This window comes from Rutilus rutilus (genome assembly GCF_951802725.1).
Source record: "Rutilus rutilus genome assembly, chromosome: 8".
NCBI classification, from domain to species: Eukaryota; Metazoa; Chordata; class Actinopteri; order Cypriniformes; family Leuciscidae; genus Rutilus; species Rutilus rutilus.
The window spans coordinates 21,775,375-21,796,205 of NC_140222.1; the positions used below are offsets into that span (position 1 = coordinate 21,775,375).

The following is a 20,831-nucleotide window of genomic DNA, read 5'->3' on the forward strand; positions in this document are numbered from 1 at the left end:
TATATAACATGCACAAAAAAAAAATACAATATGTTAAGATATATACTGTTCTATATGTATGCAACCATTTCATATAATATTTAAAACATCAAAACGTGTGTATGTACTAAATATTACAAGGATACATGCCAAAATGACAGTAAAAGAATGTAGGCTAAACTGTGACTGACAGTCTTGTCTGAAACTTCCTTTTGTAAGTCATCCAGCTGGATTATTCTAGGCATTTACACAACACCCCACCTTGTTGTATTTACTTTTATGCAACCATCTAAGTGGTTATGAAACACTCAATGACATTCAGCCCCCCGGACCGTATGAAGAGCGGAACCATTAGACTCCGTCTGTGCGCCTCGACGGGCGTTTGAGGTCGGTGCTCGTGCACAATTCATAGTTAAAATAAAAGAATCAGTGAGTATTACTAAAAATAATATTTACTCTTCAATGAATCACAGCACAGCCGCGGGTTCCTAAAAAGGGTGTAAAAAGGTAAGACGCTGATTTAACACCGCACACGCACGTGTAAGTGGCGATAATGTGTTGTATCAGTTATATATCGGCAGAGTTAGCGCGGAAGCTAACGTCAACAAAAGAGAGCATCGCGCGTTCGTGCTAATGCGCTAACAGCTAGCGCGCTCGTTAGGCTTGAAACAATGTCGTGTTTTACACATAACGCATATAATGCGATACTAAACACCCAGATGTGTTAGTCTAACGTGGTTTTGTGCTCACATTGTGGACGTTGGGTGAGTTTTCAGGCTGGTTGTTCTTCTCTTAGCGGCGCTGCTGGTCAAGTACAGTTATGTAAATGTGCCTCATTCACTTCAGTCCACGAAAGCGCTTTGAAACATTTTCGTGTGGTGTGTGATATCAAAATAGGCTAATATATACCTAGTGTAATGAAATATGAGGTGGGTTCGTGGTTTTATATGAAGATAGCGGTGTGTGTCAAGCGCAGGTTCAGAATAATCTTCACGAGCTTCAGTTTCATTTTACACACACAGTCACTCTCATAATGCAATAGATGATGGACTTAAAGGGCTATTTAATCAAACATGGTTGGGTTAGTGTCTGTGCTCGATTTCTATGTAAATTAGAGATTAGAGAGAGTCGAGATCAGTGGGTCTGCGATAGATAGATAGATATAGGGAAATACAAATATGTAAAGCTGATTAATACTTAATACTGAATAGATCTGATTCTGAATAGAGTTCAACATCTGGTTTCACTGAAAGTCAATGCATTTCTGCTCTTTTTTTGTTGTTGTTGGAACAGCTGTAATGTAATTATAATACAATAAAATAATATTAATATTTTATTGTTTCTTAAAGTTTATAATAAAGTGTTATAAATCATGCATACACACAAAAACCATACCATAAAAACAGTCTATGAGTGAGAACTTGAGTCCTATAACCACTTCATGATGCTTTCATTGTCAGTTTTGATGTTTGACAGCATCCGACTTCATTCACTTTCAGTGTACAGACAAAAGCACTTTGGACAATATTCATTTTGTGTTTCATTAAAGGAAACCAGAAAAGTTCTACGGTTTATAATGGCCGCTGTATTGACGTTATTGCTCGCTTGAACTGAACCGAAGCAAGCGTGTGTGTCTGAAGGTGCAGGTTGTTGTGGAACAGGCTGTGCTTGAGCTGTACGGTGTGTGTGAATGTGTCAGTGTGTCACGGCCAGCGTGGCCTACATTCACACACACCGCTCGCTGCCTTCTCTTATATAACCCTGCTTATGTAAGCAGGCCTGAATCTCTTGCTCCCTTCTGTTTTTTTCTTCTTCTAGTTCTTTCTGTTTCTTCTCTCAACACTTTTTTGATTGGAGTTCTGTGGTTGCTCTTTGTTCTCCTGTTCCCAAACTGTTTTTTTTTGTTTTTTTTTTGAGTCGTGAATTTGCTCAGATTTTGATTCACGCTGAGAATCGGACAGTTTAAAGTGAATTACACAACCCTGAATTCTGTGTTAACTTTGTGTGGTTTCATTTTATAGTTACAATATTTTGCTTTCATTTACTAGTTTAGCTGAAAACGAACCATCAAGTGTTGTGGGTGACCATCTTTTTTGTGTGTTTTTTTTATTCAAAGATTGAAATCCACAAGTTTGGGGCCAGTTCTGCATTGCTATTGTACTGAACTGTTTTACATACATTGATCTGATTTGTCCGGTTAAACGTTTCAGACTTATTCTATGTTGTGGCTGTTGCAAATTTAGATGATTTTATAATGTTTTGTAGCTTGCAAACATGGATTATTGTGCAAGAATGACTTGCAATAGTCTTTAAAGCATCAGTTAGAAAAGAATCACGTGTTGACTTCAAACTTCAAACCTTTCGCTTTGTTTTTCATTGTATGCTATCATTTTTCCAATAGGCTTATGATTTTTTTTAGATTTACTTCCTTCATAGCTGTATAATTTCTAGCTTGTTGCAAATTTTCTATTTCTACTTTTGCTGAACAACAAAAAAATGTTGTGAAGAAAACAGATATTTAACCATGTAAATGCATCTAGCAAATATAAAAATACATTGCTAAAAATTAAAACTGATCATTGATTTGTACCCAAGCAACATTTATTTAACACTTGCCCGTTTAAAAAATAAAATTTTTTTTTGAAGTTGTCATTTTTTTTAACAAGGCAGTTAATAAATGGAAAATGTACGCAACAGGAATGTTTCAGATGGTGATAATATTGCTAAGGCTGCATTTATTTGATAAAAAAATTGTAAAAACAATAATATTGTGAAATATTACAATTTAAAATAACTGTTTCCATTTGAATATAGCCTATATATATATATATATAAAAATATATCCTGTGATCAAAGCTGATTTTTCAGCATCATTACTCCAGTCTTCAGTGTCACATGATCCTTCAGAAATCATCCTAATATGATGATTTGATGCTCAAGAAACATTCATTAATATTATCAATGTTAAAAACAGTTTTTTATAGTTGTTTTAGCTGTTTAGGCCTATTATTTGTGTGGAAACGTTTATAATTTTTTTTTCAGGATTCTTTGATGAATAGAATGTTCAAAAAGTTAGAAATCTTGTGTAACATTATAAATGTCTTTACTGCCACTTTTAATCAATTTAATGCATCCTTGCTGAATATGAATTTCTTTTAAATTTTTTTTACATTCCCCAAACTTTTGAACGACAGTGTCTAATAACATCATGCGTGTTTGCTGTTCAGGTGGTCTGAATGAAGATGTGTAAGTAATGCTCTTGGAGACCCAGGGGACGCCATGTCAGAAGAGGCGATCTCAGGGAGCGACCTGGAGCCCAGCCTTAACAGCGAGGAGGAAGAGGAGATGGAGGAGGAAGAGGACGGAGAGAATGATGGGGATGATGAGGAAGATGCAGGCGGTGAGCATCTTTTCAATTCATACCGGCTTTTTAACCATTATTTTAGCATGCAAATACCTTTTTGAGTTTGAACTTGCATTGATTAATACATTTAAAAGCATCAAGCTTCTGTCTGGCATCATCATCATCGCTAATGCGTGCGCTTGGCTTTCTGGCTGGAAATGAATTATTGATCTCTTGGTATTTCCTCTCAACAGACCAGCCCGAGAGCCCGGAGGCCGAGGATCAAAGAGATCCGGCCAGCCCAGCACCTACCTCGCCTAATTCTAGAGACTCAAGCCCTGACCCCTTGTCCCGGCCGCCCTCCCAACCCTCGTCCACCTCACGGACGTCATCACGGCCCGGCTCTCAACCCGCGTCCAGCCCGGACAGCCGCAGCAACACGTCTGCCAACAGCATGAAGAAGAAGTCCAAAACCTCCAAACCTGCTCACCTGAGGAGGAACATCCGGTATTGAGCTTCGTTTAATAACAGCATGCATTAGGTCCCGCCTAGTTTTATAGTGCCTTTGTTTCCGGAAGTAGTTAATTTTCCCATACATAAAGGTTCCAAAAGGGTTTTCACACGCCATAGAAGAACCATTTAAGAACCTTTCTGTGGACAGTTGTTTAAAGAACCATTTCTTTCTTAGTGTGAAGAACATTTTAATAATCCATATAACCTTTTTCCACTATAAAGAACCTTGTGTGCAGTGAAAAGGTTCCATGGATGTTAAAAGTTGTTCATGGAACCATCAGTAACAAAAATAACCTTTATTTTTAAGAGTGTGGGGATTTTGTTAAAGCGTTATTTGCCATGAACCAAACCAACCGGCCACGCGGTGAATCACAACATTATGAACTTTTTGATTTGAAGCAAAATGTGTTTGGATAAAAAGAGACGTTGATTACTTAACTGTGTACTTAACGGCTTAAGTGAAGGAGAGAACTACAGTCCCATGAAGCATTGAGAATGACATAATCAAAGTAAAAACAACAGTGAATTATAAAATGATTAATATATTTTAATTGTGTATATACATATTCAAATATATAAGTATTTTGACAGCATTGCGAAACTGACTCGATCACTCGGAGCTAAAGAGCTATTTTGGCGTGATTTGCTCGCCGCAACTCTCTGATTAGTGGAATTCTTTGTACAGCATTATGGGTAGTTTTTCGTCGCAAATTCCACTGTTAAACGCAATTATTTAAAAATACAATACATTGAAATAATGTAAACTGATGGCCTCAATAAAAGCATAATTGAGCCATTGATTAACAACCTCATAGCTCACAGGGCTGTCTTTAGGTTTATAAGTTATGGTTAAAAATCCGTTTTAATCAGTTTTAAGTTTTTACTTCTGGAGCTCAACTGTTGCACTGTTAAATCCTGTTTTTAAGTGCCAACCAGACATGCTAAGTATCACACAACAAGACATTTTGATCATATTCTGGGAGGATTCGCCCACACTGAAAATCTCATTGGTCCGAAACCCACCCTGCATGTTTGTTGATCACCGTTACACTTATAATAAAGATCATTTATCTAAATCGCATCTCTCCCCTCCGGCTTGCAGGAAGCTCCTCACGGAGCATCAGCTGGAAGCGGGAACCAAAGCCGCCCAGCAGGAGGAGCTTGAGAGACGGCGGCGCCTCGAACAGCAGCGGAAAGACTTCCCGCTTCACGCCGGTGAGACTCGCCTGTTCCGCCCGCTCCTCCTCTTTCGCTGTTTGTAATGTAATTAGTTAATTGGTTGTGTTGTGTCGCTGCTGTCAGATCTGTCCACTGTAGTGCCGGGTCTCAAACAGGAAGTGATCTGTCTGGACAGCAGCGGAGATGAGGGTGAGCCTAAAGAAGCCCCGCCCCCTCAGCTACCTGACCTCAGAGATGGTAAACTCAACATAAACACACTGCAATATAAAACAGTATTGTTATTTATTTTAATGACATTATTTCCATACATTCAATATTATAATGATAAATATGCAAAATGTATTTTAAGCAAATCTTGAAAAACGTATTTAACCATTTTTATTATTATTAAACATTTATTATTATTTACTTATTATTGTTATTATTATAATGATATATTGCTTTCATTATATACACAAAAAAATTGAGAAACAAATGAATGAAAAGGAGTTGAATGTTTATTATTAAATATGTATTATACATTTTTTTTTACAAAATCAAAAAAAATTCTTCTAAATTGATCTTGCAATGAGGTTTAGGTATCTTGATGTTCCTTTCTGTTCCAGATGTGATTGAGTTGAGTTCAGGTGATGAAGATGCCATGCGGATAAGCAGCGAGGAGGACAACAACGAAGATCGCTCGGTCACTCCCGGCCCGGAGGAGAGTAGCGGGTCTCATGTAAACGACGCCATCAATCTACCGGACGCCCAGGGAAGGGTGCTGGTCAATATCAACCACCCTGGAGAAGAGGAGGACCTCTTCCTCGCCCCGCAGCTCGCCGGCGCTGTTAAACCACACCAGGTTCACACTTTTTGCCATTAAATTAAAATTTTTCCAGTATTTTTCCATTTTAGTTGGACGTGGAATCCATTTTCAATGTCTCTTCCTTTCTCTGTCAGATCGGCGGCATCCGTTTTCTGTATGATAACCTGGTGGAGTCTCTTGAGCGCTACAAGAGCAGCAGTGGCTTCGGCTGTATTCTGGCTCACAGTATGGGTCTGGGCAAAACCCTACAGGTCATCTCCTTTATCGACATCCTACTGCGCCACACTGGAGCCAAAACTGTCCTCGCCATTGTACCTGTGAGTGGCGTTTTCACTGAGGGATTAGATTAAATACTTCTGTCTGAGGGGTTTGCGTCTCATCTTTCCTCTCTTCTCCAGGTGAATACACTACAAAACTGGCTGGCTGAGTTTAATCTCTGGCTGCCTGCTGCTGAGTCCCTTCCCCCCGACACAGATCCAGCCCAGGTTTTACCTCGAACCTTTAAGGTTCACATCCTCAACGATGAGCACAAGTATGAACGCCGCACCAGCTTTTGTGCTTCATTGTCATAGTAAATAATGTCACATGGCTATATAGGATATATATAGGCTATATATTCTTTATGCAAAACATAATTATACAATAAAATAAAATAAAAAGTGAGATTTACCTGCAAAATGGAAAAAACAAATCACACTATATGTTTGGGATCTTTGTTGTCAATGATTTTGTGTTTTTTGATGATTTGAGAGTTAATGAGTATCTGTAGTTTTGCTAAAGTTGCTAGCAACACTAAGGAACACACATACTGATAAAATGTGTTGTTGAATGCACTATAAGTTGCTTGTAGTATCTTCTGCCGAAATGTTCATGTATTTCGTTCATTTGGACCAGAACCACAGTGGCCCGGGCCAAGGTGGTGGAGGACTGGACTCGTGGCGGAGGGGTGCTGCTAATGGGCTATGAGATGTACCGCCTGATGTCGCTCAAAAAGAGCTTTGTGACCGGCCGCAAGAGGAAGTCCAAGAAACCCGCGGGTCCTGTAATTATTGACCTGGACGAGGAGGACCGTCAGCAAGAGCTCATGAAAGGTCTGTCGGGGTTCTGCGGGTGGAAAATGCGTGGCATCTACTTCAGCTGTGGTCTATAACAAATGTTCTTGTCTCGTCTGTGATCTTCAGGGATTGAAAGAGCGATTTCGCGGCCTGGTCCGGATGTCGTCATTTGTGATGAGGGTCACCGCATTAAAAACTGTCACGCCAGCACCTCCCAGGCCCTGAAGAACATCCGGTCACGCCGACGGGTGGTTCTCACCGGATACCCACTGCAAAATAACCTGATCGAGTACTGGTGCATGGTGGATTTCGTCCGGCCCGATTTCCTCGGTACACGGCAGGAGTTTAGTAACATGTTCGAGCGGCCCATTCTGAACGGTCAGTGTATCGACAGCACGCCACAGGACGTCCAGCTCATGAGATACAGGAGTCACGTCCTGCACAGTCTGCTGGAGGGCTTCGTGCAGAGGTGAGTTGTTGTTGTTATTAATTCGAATTTATTATTGTTGGTTTGTGAAAATATATTATTATTATTTACTTATTATTGTAATAATAGAATTTTTTTAAATGTATGATTGTATATATATAATTATTATAGTTTTTGTTTAGATTTATTATTCTTATTAATGGATATTTATTATTGTTTAATTATTATTACTATTATTATTAATTAACATTTAATATTTACATTTATTATTAAATATTTATTTTGTGTTATAAATCAATATTTAATTTTGTTTTTATTTATTTATTATTAAATATTTGTTTACATGTATTTATTTAATATTTATTGTTTGTATATTATTATTATTATTATTATTATTATTATTACATTGAACATTAATGTTTGTTTGTAAATGTATTGTTTATATTTATTTATTATTAATAATAATAATAATAATAATAATAATAATGGATATTCATTATTGTTTACATATAATAATTATTATTATTATTAAATGTTTGTTCTTTTATTTAATATTTCTTCTATTATTGTTATTACATTTATTATCATTTACATTATTCTTATTGTTTTAATGTATTATGTTATATGTAAGAATAATAATTCTTTATCACAATTTTTGCTTATCAAGTAAATATGAGTTACATTTTTATTCATTAAATAAAAGTACTTTATTTATGTATCCGCCGCTGTTATATTGGAGAGACCGTAAGCTATAGGGGCACGGGATCAGGAAAGGGCCATGAGGCCGGATGCAAACTCTGGTTGCCCAAAGAGCTGTTGCGTTATATAGCGGAGCGCTGCCCGCAAGGCTATGGCTTCGACTCAGACGTTTTTTTAGTTGGACCAAAAATCAAGCTAAACTGTTTTCTACCTTCGCAGACGAGGTCACGATGTTCTCCGGGAGCAGCTGCCGCCAAAAGAGGAGCATGTGATTCTGGTACGACTGTCTCGCCTGCAGAGGGCGCTCTATACGGAGTTCATGAACCGCTTCAGGGAGGCGGGAAACAGCGGATGGCTCGGACTCAACCCGCTTAAAGCTTTCTGTGTTTGCTGCAAGGTACAGAGACCCCAAACACACCGGTGTGTCTGTTGTTATATAGTGGTCGATGTGCTCACATCTGTATTTTGTGCGCCCTGTAGATCTGGAATCATCCGGACGTTTTGTACGAAGCTCTGCAGAAGGAAAATCTGGCCAATGAGCAGGATCTTGACCTGGATGACCTCAACTCCACCAGCGGGACCCGCTGCTCCGCACCGGGGATGAAGGGCAAGTCATCCGACCCTGCCAACAGCAAGATGGCCATGGCACTGGGACCCCTAAACCCCTTACAGGAGAAGGCCAACCAAGTCATCACCTATGAATGGGTAAAACCTTCAACGTACAGTGTGTTTATTTTTGTGGGAACACAATGAATGCGATGGCTTGGTGCGATTATCAATCGCAAAGTCTATGATTTAATTAAATATATACGCTTGCATGATGGTTTAACTTTTGAAAATGAAGAAAAGACAGCCATAAATATTAGTTTATTATATAATATAATATTATTATAACGTTATTTTTCTGAAATACTTTTTTCAGTGACCATTTCAATTGTAATATTTCTTATTTTGTTTAGTATTTAATTAGTAGTGATAATAATATTAATTATTATAGTATACACACATTTTTCATCCAAATTGTACAGCCCTACAAACAAGCACAGCAAACCTGGAGCTTTTCTTCTTTTTTCTAACTCATTTTAAGATTTTAGATATTTCCCCCAAAACTTGCAGCCCTAGAACACATTGTGCACTTTCTCATTTTATTTTTTTACATATTATATTAGCAAACTTAATCCTCTTCGTCCCAAGTGAGACATAAGGCCGCAATATTAATTTAGTTTTCATGAACATTTTACATCCGGTCTTTTACATCCGGAATGTAAATGTTACCGTTGCTCATTGTCTTTGCGAGTGAAATGAGAAACAATGCCGTGCAAAGCTGCTGAATAGATTAGAGTTACAATCGAACAGTTGATATGTAAATGTTGGTGGTTATATGTTAATGAGCTCATGGATATGATGCCATTTCGTAATCTATTTGTTTTAGGCAAAAGACATCATGACCAACTACCAGACGGGTGTTCTGGATAACTCGGCCAAGATGGTTCTGCTTTTCCACCTGATTGATGACAGCGTCAGCCGAGGAGATAAAATACTTGTGTTCAGGTGGGAAATCTATTTGTGTGACAGTATACAGATGTTTGCCTTTTTATCTGGAATCTCTTCTTCAGCATCCTGAGCTGTCAGTCATGCTGTTGTTTTACAGTTACGTCAATGCTTACACTGACTCATTTATCTGTGTGTCATTCTTACAGTCAGAGTTTATCAACGCTCACAGTCATCGAAGATTTCCTGAGTCGGAGGCCCATGCCAATCCAAACAGAAACTGGGGGACACAACTGGGTCCGGAACATCAATTACTACAGTGAGTTATTAAAGGTTTTGATACCAAGTACCAGGGAGCTGAGAATTAAAAACAAAAACCGTAAAAAAAGTTTCCGTTTATTTAAAATAAAATAAAGTTATTTCAGCTAGTTGCCAAGGAAGTACTAAAATAACTAATATTAAATAAACTAAAACTATAAACAATATTATTTTATAAAAATAAAATTAAAAACGAGAGAAGAATAAAAAACACTCAGCAAAATTACTAAAACTTTAACTAAAATTATGTTCATTCAAAATATTAACAAAAAATGAATAGTATATCATTGATACTAAAATAACACTGCCAAGGACCCCCATATACAATGATCCCCTGCAAAGGACCCTCTTCCTAATAACTTTTTGTCATGATATTCTCTACACACCCATATTCTCAGCCTTGTTTTAATTTCTGCGTCCTGTAGATCAACTTTGCCTAAGGTTTGTCATGATTTAGGGTGTGTGTATTTTTCGTAAATTCACCTCGTTTATGTCTCCTGTGAAGGGTTGGATGGGAGCACATCATCTTCAGAGAGAGAACGACTCATCAACCAGTTTAACGACCCTGCGAACAACCAAGCCTGGGTCTTCCTGCTGTCCACCAGGTGAAGAACTTGCACGTTTGTCAGCATGTTACAGTATGCCACAGATAATGATGAGGTCTGGAGTCTGGACTAACAGGCTGCTGTATTCACAGGGCTGGATGTTTGGGGGTGAATCTGATTGGCGCGAATCGCGTGGTGGTTTTCGATGCCTCTTGGAACCCGTGTCACGACGCTCAGGCCGTCTGCCGCGTGTATCGCTACGGCCAGCACAAGCCTTGCCACATATACAGGCTGGTGTGTGACTTCACACTGGAGAAGAAGATCTACGACCGTCAGGTGTCCAAGCAGGGCATGTCTGGTAAGAGAGGGCGGAAAGGTGTGTTTTGGGTCTCAATGTTGTGAACAGTTCTGACGTTATGATTGTGCGTTGGCCAGATCGAGTCGTGGACGATCTGAACCCGGTCCTCACCTTCACACGGAAGGAAGTGGAGTCGCTGTTGCACTTTGTAGAGGAGGAGCCTGATACCAGCCATTCAGAGCTGGTCCCCAGTGAGGAGATGGAGATCGTCATTAAACAAGCCTGTCTGTTTTACCCACACCTCTTAACCAAGGTAATTTATTTGTCTGCTTTCCACACCAGACGTTATTTTTAAAATGTGACTATTCTAAAATATATTCCGAACAATTCCGAATCCAACTGTGTGAACGCTTAGCTCATGAATATTAATTGATTTGCAGCCATTTTTCAATAAATTATTTTGGCAAAAGTAGGTTGCACTGACATAGCTGTATTTTTTTTATCATGACCAGCTACTGTTGTACAATTCAGCTATTCTGGATCCTACTATGGTGCAGAATTTGGTTTACGAATATTAATTAGGTTGTACAGGTGTGGCTTAATAAAACATTTAATCACATAAGCACATTTTTGTCTGAATTCCGTTCCAGTAAACATTTATTAATTGAAGTACTCTAGACAAATTCTAAATCCTACAATAGCGAAGGCTTAGCTCATGAATGCTAATTGTGCTGAAGTTGCTTCGTAACTTCCTGGAGTGTCCAGTCATATGAGCCGATTTCTACACCAGCTACTTGTCCGAATTAATCTATTCCAGCAAAATTCTAAATCCTACAATGGTGAGCTCATGAATATTAATTAGAATGTGCTGAAGTTGCTTTGTAACCTTCCTGGAAGATCAAGTCACATAACCTTATTTGAATCTGCAAATGTTTATAAATTGAAATATTGTAGATCCTACTATGGTCTAAGTTTTGCTCATGAATATTAATTGGCTTGTGCTTGTGTTTATTCATAACCTTCCTGGAGCGTCCAGTCACATAAGCTCATGTTGATCTGGATTTCACACCAGTATTATAGACAAATACAATGTTGAAGGCTTAGCTCATGAATGTTAATTATATTGTGCTTCGTTTGTCATTCAGTCACCTATACTAACATCTCTCTGTTTTCCACACCAGCAACCGTTCCATCATGAGTCTCTCCTGATGGACCGCAAGGATTTGAAACTGACCAAAGCAGAAAAGAGAGCAGCCAAGAAAAGTTATGAAGATGAGAAGCGGGCGTCTGTGCCGTATCAACGGCCCTCTTACGCACATTATTACCCGGCTAGTGACCAGAGACTCACCAATATCCCTGCCTTCAGCCAGAGGAACTGGTGGGTCCAAAACAGAAAAACCTCAATGTAGTGATGTTCTGTTTTGTTTAAGTCTTAGATGTTTGCTTATCCAAACCTTTTTTTCAGGCGGCCCCCACCTCATTTAGAAGAGAAACCAGTCGCAAGCGTGAGGCCAGTTCAGTCCACGCCCATTCCCATGATGCCCCGCCAGGTACCCATGGGCGTCCCCAGTTCAAGCACAGGATTCCCCGTCAACTACCTGCAAAAGGCCGGCGTTTACGTACAGCGCGTCGTCACCACCACTGGTACAGACTTCTCACTTGTAGTGCATGCTACTTCTTGCTGTGTGTCAGGTCTCTCGGTTTGTTTCTTCATGGTTTCATGTCTTTGCTTTTCAGATATTGTGATCCCAGGGTCAAACAGCAGCACAGATGTCCAAGCCCGAATCGGTGCAGGGGAAAGTATTCACGTTATCCGAGGATCCAAAGGTACCTTAGAAAACTGTTGAGAATGTTTACTGTACTGTAGGTAAGGTTTATTTGCTTCATATTCTGTCATTTGCGCTGCAGGCACATACATAAGGACCAATGATGGGAGGATATTTGCAATCCGCTCTGGAAAGCCAAGACCATCTGAAGGAGCAGCCACAGCTTCTAGAGGTGTACTAATTTGTCATTTAGCAATTCTTCTGACATAACCTTTATAGTCTGTTATTATGTTTGGTTTTTTTTTAAGTCAGACGTGGGATGTTCCTACTTTTACATCTCTTGCTTCCAAACTTTTAGTCATTTCTTTGCTTGACACAGTCTTGAAACAAAATGCTAGATCAAAGATTAACAATTATTTGCAATACTTTTTTATTGCACTTTTTAGCAAATAGGAAGTTCTGTAAATTCTGACTTGCTTGAAACGCACCATTAATGTGCTCAGTTCATCTGCACATTAATCCAATTAAAAATGTTTCGTATGCCTTGATCTAGAGGTCTGTATGGGGTGGATATTTTAGTCTCTTTCCCGCAATATTCTGCCCTTTATATTTTGTAACGCTCCTGCCCACAACTTTCATGTTTTGTCCCGCTCCCGCTAGTAAAAGCATGCCGGTAGAGGCAATAGGAAGGTGCAGAGTGCTGCATGTGGGTACCCGACAGGGTACTGCTAATATTTGATGTAACGGGTGGAATAATATTTACATTGTCATTTGCGGTGCGGGTGCAGGTCGGGAATCAATAGGCACGGGCGGACTGGGGGTTCAATAACCCACTGATAGGCAGCTGCTTTCAAATGGTCCGTGCTTATTTGGGTTCACGCTGCGTAGTCTGAAGACCGTAATTACAACGCGATTTGAAGCGTACTCCATTGCTTGGGGTTTCTGCATATGTATAGACCTCTACCTTGATCAAAGTTGCAGAGTTGATTTGTTGATGGATCAACCCGTTACTGGGGATTGAACCCACAATCTTTCGTTGACCATTCCAGATCTTCACCCATTAGTCTACATCAACATAAACTAACAAAATCTCTTTCTTTCTCACAGAGGATTCCGGCCCTTCCTTGCATTCTGTCAGTAACGGTCGTGCGTCTCCTCAAGAGCCGAAACGTTTAACCCCTGAGGCTCAGCCTCGCCCTTCGCCCCAAGACAGCCCTGAGCTCCTCCGAGAATACCACAGCAACAAAGAACCCGTTTCTGCAGTAGAGAACTTACCGTCTTTGGGAACACCCGAACCCTCGGGAGTGGACAGATCCATCCAGCACCCAGTTCGCGTCACTGACCAGCACCGGCAGCTCAGCAATGACATTGCATCATCTATGGATGTTCAAAGTTTAAAGCGGAAGCTTTTGGAAAGTCGGACATCCAAACAGCCTGGTGGCAAACGAACCTCAACGCCAGCCGGTGCACCCGGGAGTTACCCGGGATTTCCTCTAAGCAGTGGGTTTGGGTTCACGCCCATGGGGCTGAACCCTGCCTTGCTGGGCGCCCTGGGTCACATGACTCCACCCTCACTTGGAGGCAGGTCGCACCTCCTACAGCAAGCCGGTCAGGCTCTGGGCGACCTACATGCAATGTTCCCCACTGAACCGCTCGGACTTGGCCCGTCCAACAGCACTCTTTCCTCGAGTTGTTCGACCAACACCACATCCTCAACCCACGCTGGAATGCTGGCCTCTTCTTCATCCTCTGTGCCCTGTTCGTCATCTTCCTCCACTTCCTCCTCGCTCCCACCCTTCATGATGAACCCTAGCATGGCAAGCATGCTCTCTAGCTTCCCGGTACCATTTTCCCAGCCGCTGTTTGCAGGATCCCTACACCCCAGAGGCCTGTCCTCTACGCCAACCTCTGCCTCCAACTCCTCCAATTTCCTCTCTTCCTCCGGCCTGCTGGGGGCAGCATTCAGCCGCCCCGACACGCACCACTCGCTCGCGGAAAACGGCGGGAGCAGCTCGGATGACGATGTCATAGAGGTGATGGGCCAGTGATCGCTGATCGGCTGCTCCAGATTCCGTAGTTCCGAATGGAAGAAACCTATTGGATGGAGCTGAAATTATATAAATCCAAATGCTGAATATGCATGGAGTGAAGAAAGGCGATTATATATTTTTCTTTACCGTAAGGGACCAGAGCACAGGGCTAACTTGAAGAGCCCTAGTCATATCTCTCTCACGAGGGCCTAGACACTGAACTGACGAACTTCCCTCAGAGAGATTACTGAATCAAGCTTAAATGTGATTGTCTTTACAGACTGTTTGCATTCATAAGAGATGACTTTAGAGATACTTAGCCGTTTGCTAGACCTTGTAGCATCACTTGGAATGAAAAACAAAAAAAATATGTGACTTTTTTTTAATTATAACTGTAAGTACTACTATTACTTTTGTAAACGGTGGTCCTACATGAATATTCATAGTCGTTTCGACCATTGAAAATCGCAGACTGGGCAACTGGGGGAATTCATAACAGTCGAATCGTAGAGCGACAGAAGCCATGCCTAGCATAAGCACCGCCGAGACCTTTTTGCTTTCCTTTGAAAAAAAAAAAAAAAAAAAAGACAAGGAAAACCTTACAAACTCGAATGTATTTTCATGTTAGCCTTTAAAATTTGGTGGAGGAGATGTAAGTTTAGTGCGTTTAGTTCGATATTAGCCTTAAAGCAGACAAATGGATCTGTGTTCTTGTTCAATTGCGTAGCAAACAAAATCATTTGTCGTTATCCATGGGGATCATCTTACGAATGTGTAGACTGTTAAGCGAACCCTACTAGCCGTCATTTTCTAAATTGGCGCTTTGCATCATCTGCACGGCCATTCAGTTTCATCCGTGTTGGGGCCACAGTCATGACCAAAGTGTTCGTTCGGCCATTTTGAAAAATCTTGATGTGTTTAACATTTGTGTTAATGTTGAATTGTATGCGCGCTGGTTGACCTGTGACTGATAAATCCCTCAGCCAATAACACTGTTCATTCTCTGTGCCTATTAGAGCTCTTTATTTTGACTCCTCCCACAGTCTGCTTTCTGATTGGCAGATAGCCGTGTCATGATCTTTGGCCTGAGTCTGCAGACGCTGTTATATATACAATGGTGTGCATTTGACATGTGATATCTTTTTTTTGTGTTTTGTTACATCTTATGTATGTTGTTTTCTCTTTCAACTATGTACAAATGTACCAGAAATATTTATTTATAATGCTGAAGAGTAATTCATTTTCATTCTTTTTTTTATTTTTTTATACATTTTCAACCTTTTTTTAAGGAGAAATAAATCGCTCTATTAGAGAGACGCAGGGTTTCACCCAAACCCCCATCCCCATAGGCGAGTTCAAGACCACGATCTGTGAGCGATTCGGCAGTCGGGACCCACAAACACACGTGATCCCATACAGACGCTGTACCAGGAGGTGTCCACACGTCATCTCATGTTCCCAGCAAAGGGAGGAGTAGATTCAAATGACATTGTATTTATTAAACATTGTTTTAACATAAAGAAACTTGACTCCTCCTGTATTCAGAGTAATGGTTCTCACAGCTTCCACCAATTTCAGCTCGACTCATGAAAAAAGTGTGCGTGTTATGTGTGTATGTGTGTGTGTGTATATATATATATATATATATATATATATATATATATATATATTTCTTTATGTATATATTCATATATTTACATATTGACACAATATAAATATAACAATGTTTTTTTTCATAAAAATAGCCAAATCTAACATTTGAAAAGACATATATATATATATAATTTTTCCATATATAATAGTTTAATTTAAAGAAAATTAGACATTATAAATGTCTTTAAACAGGATCTGCAAAACTGTTATAGCACAGGGAAATACATTTTATTTTAATTAATAAAAACGGATACTTGCCATTTAAAAAGTATACATACTATTCATAATATTTGTTAATTTATGTACAATATCAATAATGTGAAGTTCAATAATGAATGTAAGTTTATACATGAGCTGAATTGTTAACTTGAACATAAGATTTTAATAAACCAAAAATATGATTTCTGCCATTAAGAAATAAATAGTTGATTACATATAACGTAATATTTTAATAATTTATATATACTATTAATCACATAAATGTAAGTTTCCAATTAAGGAATATATATTTCCCTTTCATGATCTGCAATACCAGAAAAGGCTGGCACTGGTAAATGCAAAAACATGGTTCACAAGCACCAAAAGAATGACAAATAATTGAATAAATGAATTATTTTATCCTTGCAATTAAGAAAAATCAGTTGCCTTCAGTCAATTCCAAAGATATTTGCACAAAAAAAAAAAAAAAAAAAATGCCATCAAGAATATAAATCTGTTATCCAAAAATACATCTGTTTTGGTCAATCTATACAGCAATAATATAAATGTACAAGTAGTTGCAAAGCATCACTCAGTATCATCATCTCCGTCATACAGCTGAGCCGCAACCTGCAATTCAGGTTCACAATGTCTGTGTATCAGATGAACCTGTTTAGAAAGTTTCAGTACTGCATTCGTTTCCGGGCCATGTAAGCGTTCGTCACCTGACTCATAACGACCAGAGCGCACAGAACCGGGCAGAGGACGGCCAGGTACCAGACGTACCCGCTCACACTGTCACTGAACCACGATGAGCACAGTCCGAGAAACAAGCTGACGCTGCCCAGCAGGAACGTGAGTAAACCGGAGGTGGCGTGGTAGCGCTTCAGTTTGGCCAGCGACCAGCCTTTGGCCAGTTTGGGATAGAGGAGGGGAAGTCCTCCGAGCGACTGCAGCCCGACGACACACACCGTAATCACACCGACCAACCCGTGCCACGACGTGAAGTGTGGCTTGTCGTTGAGGTTCTTGTTGTAAACGATGGCGCACAGGCCCGCGGTCGCGCAACACACGCACAGACACTGCAGGATCCAGTGCAGGCGGCCTTTAGTTTTGTGCTTCAACTTCCTGACAGGAGACGAGTAGGGGTTGAACAGCAGAACGGCTTCGGTCATGAAAAAGGAAAACTGGATGGGAGCAAGAAAATCTTGTGAGAGGAAAGTATGGCGTGACAAAAAGCCAACTTAAAATTAATTTACATGCAAAACAATCAAGGTCTGTATGCACTCAGACATCAACAGAGTGTCGGGCCACATCTGGTAGCCTACATGTGGATCCCACCCGTTCCAGATGTGGGCCGACACTGTGTTGCTGTATGGGCTGTTCTGCGTCATACTCACACCAAGAGTCATCAGGAACGGATGCCATGAGAACAGACCTGTGAGCAAACAGAGAGCAGTGTTATTTATATACCACTATAGTATTTATTAATAATTGTATGTGCTTCTTTTATTTTCATTAGATTTTTTTAAATATATTTCTATTTAGCTTATATCTAATTGCATTTCAGTTAGTTGCCAAGGCAACATTTCTAATTTGCCTTTACTCTAATATTTATATTTTATTTCAGCTTTGTTTCAATTACCAAATAAAAGACATTTTAATGATTTTAGTTAACAATACACTGATATAGTGTGAGCCAGAAACAAGACATTTATTTATTTAGATTTAGATTCCTCTGACATCATTATAATGTTTCCTGTTTATTATTTTTAGTTATATATTTAAAATGTTCATTACAAGTATTTTAGGTATTTTATCTAAAATATACTACAAGCAAGTGAAAATATCAATATCAATTGTATTTTATATTACAAAATTTTGATTTATTTTTATAAAGGATTTATTTTTATTATTACAAATAGTGTATTAAATTATGTTTGATTATTTTACACAAAACACGTTTATATATATATATGTGTGTGTGTGTGTGTATATATATATATACGTGTGTGTGTATATATGTGTGTGTGTGTATATATATATATATATATACACTCACCTAAAGGATTATTAGGAACACCTGTTCAATTTCTCATTAATGCAATTATCTAATCAACCAATCACATGGCAGTTGCTTCAATGCATTTAGGGGTGTGGTCCTGGTCAAGACAATCTCCTGAACTCCAAACTGAATGTCAGAATGGGAAAGAAAGGTGATTTAAGCAATTTTGAGTGTGGCATGGTTGTTGGTGCCAGACGGGCCGGTCTGAGTATTTCACAATCTGCTCAGTTACTGGGATTTTCACCCACAACCATTTCTAGGGTTTACAAAGAATGGTGTGAAAAAGGAAAAACATCCAGTATGCGGCAGTCCTGTGGGCGAAAATGCCTTGTTGATGCTAGAGGTCAGAGGAGAATGGGCCGACTGATTCAAGCTGATAGAAGAGCAACTTTGACTGAAATAATCACTCGTTACAACCGAGGTATGCAGCAAAGCATTTGTGAAGCCACAACACGCACAACCTTGAGGCGGATGGGCTACAACAGCAGAAGACCCCACCGGGTACCACTCATCTCCACTACAAATAGGAAAAAGAGGCTACAATTTGCACGAGCTCACCAAAATTGGACAGTTGAAGACTGGAAAAATGTTGCCTGGTCTGATGAGTCTCGATTTCTGTTGAGACATTCAGATGGTAGAGTCAGAATTTGGCGTAAACAGAATGAGAACATGGATCCATCATGCCTTGTTACCACTGTGCAGGCTGCTGGTGGTGGTGTAATGGTGTGGGGGATGTTTTCTTGGCACACTTTAGGCCCCTTAGTGCCAATTGGGCATCGTTTAAATGCCACGGCCTACCTGAGCATTGTTTCTGACCATGTCCATCCCTTTATGACCACCATGTACCCATCCTCTGATGGCTACTTCCAGCAGGATAATGCACCATGTCACAAAGCTCGAATCATTTCAAATTGGTTTCTTGAACATGACAATGAGTTCACTGTACTAAAATGGCCCCCACAGTCACCAGATCTCAACCCAATAGAGCATCTTTGGGATGTGGTGGAACGGGAGCTTCGTGCCCTGGATGTGCATCCCACAAATCTCCATCAACTGCAAGATGCTATCCTATCAATATGGGCCAACATTTCTAAAGAATGCTTTCAGCACCTTGTTGAATCAATGGCACGTAGAATTAAGGCAGTTCTGAAGGCGAAAGGGGGTCAAACACAGTATTAGTATGGTGTTCCTAATAATCCTTTAGGTGAGTGTATATATATATATATATATATATATATATATATATATATATATATATATATATAGGCTATATATATATATATATGTGTGTGTGTGTATATATATATATATACACACACACATACATATATATACATACATAGCAATGTATAACTACAAACAACTGAAATATTTGTATAAATTATAGAACCTATATTTTCATTATTATTAATGGTGTATTATTATGATGATGTGATAGAATATTTTATATTTGGCTAAATAAATAATTATATACACAAACGTTTTACAGCACTATATATAACAAACAATTGAAATATTTGTATAAATGATAGAAACTATATTTTCATTATTATTAATAGTGTATTATTATGATGATGTGATATTTTATTAAATGTTGTCAAATAAATAATATACATACATTATACATATACAATACAAATACAAAAGTATCGATCTTTTGCGCATACAACCATTACAACATTTATATTATAGGCTATAGGCTAATCTACTTTCATAATTAATAGGATATTTGCACTATGTTATTTTGTCATTATTTTAAATGAATATAACGTTTGATTATTATTATAATAACATGTACGTATATTCCTGTCAGAAATAAATGAGAATGCATTTCAAAATGTCAATATTTTTTATCAATAGTATCAAACAACATATAAATTCACTACAGGAAACTATCGTTTTCTGACAGTCTGACAGCACAGATCAGTGTGAATCTGAGTACGATCTTCACACTGGTGTTTATTGTACTCACTGGATCCAGGTTTGGCGAGGACCGTGATGAAGCCAGTGAACACAGCGCACAGCACATGAGTGGAGACTCCGCACACTATCCTGCTGTAGCGGTACAGTTTAGGCTCCGACTCGTGATGGACAGTCATATTGTACTCTACTGGGTCTCTCTCAAATCTATTCCACACAGCTACATACACAAACAGCACACTGAGACTAAACTAACTCAACCCATTTGAAATGCTCGCAATCTCAACTCCGAACTCTGATCATTCAAGATTTCCGGTTACACACCAACATGCCATAATAAAAGTCTCATCTCGTTTCTAAGCAAAATCTGATTTGTCATAAAAATAAATATGATTTATATATTTTGAAAACCCACCACGATCAATTAAAATGAATCTGGTTTGCGCCAAAGTCTATTTTCTTCTCTAAATGATATACATGACTTTTATTTTGGAAATAATTGTAAATAATTTCTTCCAGATTGCCTCTGTTCTAGAAATCCCTGTGC

General features: G+C 39.1%; 2 protein-coding genes across 2 annotated transcripts; one reads left to right on the forward strand and one right to left on the reverse strand.

Annotated features, from left to right (window-relative positions):
- Positions 1 to 323: 323 nt before the first annotated feature.
- On the forward strand, positions 324 to 15,045 carry rad54l2 (RAD54 like 2). The gene is made up of 22 exons (XM_084417769.1): positions 324 to 486; positions 3,207 to 3,379; positions 3,577 to 3,829; positions 4,938 to 5,050; positions 5,138 to 5,251; positions 5,620 to 5,855; positions 5,954 to 6,136; positions 6,218 to 6,351; positions 6,714 to 6,910; positions 7,001 to 7,343; positions 8,220 to 8,397; positions 8,481 to 8,705; positions 9,433 to 9,551; positions 9,701 to 9,810; positions 10,315 to 10,414; positions 10,507 to 10,712; positions 10,790 to 10,965; positions 11,834 to 12,030; positions 12,118 to 12,296; positions 12,390 to 12,479; positions 12,561 to 12,650; positions 13,526 to 15,045. The coding sequence occupies exons 2-22, from the start codon at positions 3,259 to 3,261 to the stop codon at positions 14,464 to 14,466; spliced, it is 4,305 nt and encodes a 1,434-aa protein (XP_084273895.1). The 5' UTR covers positions 324 to 486; positions 3,207 to 3,258; the 3' UTR covers positions 14,467 to 15,045.
- A 1,264-nt stretch (positions 15,046 to 16,309) lies between these two features.
- Positions 16,310 to 20,614, reverse strand: cyb561d2 (cytochrome b561 family, member D2). Its single transcript, XM_084417921.1, has 3 exons — positions 20,337 to 20,614; positions 17,700 to 17,737; positions 16,310 to 17,486 (listed from the first exon to the last, which is right to left on the reverse strand). The coding sequence occupies exons 1-3, from the start codon at positions 20,461 to 20,463 to the stop codon at positions 16,983 to 16,985; spliced, it is 669 nt and encodes a 222-aa protein (XP_084274047.1). The 5' UTR covers positions 20,464 to 20,614; the 3' UTR covers positions 16,310 to 16,982.
- Between the last annotated feature and the right edge of the window lie 217 nt (positions 20,615 to 20,831).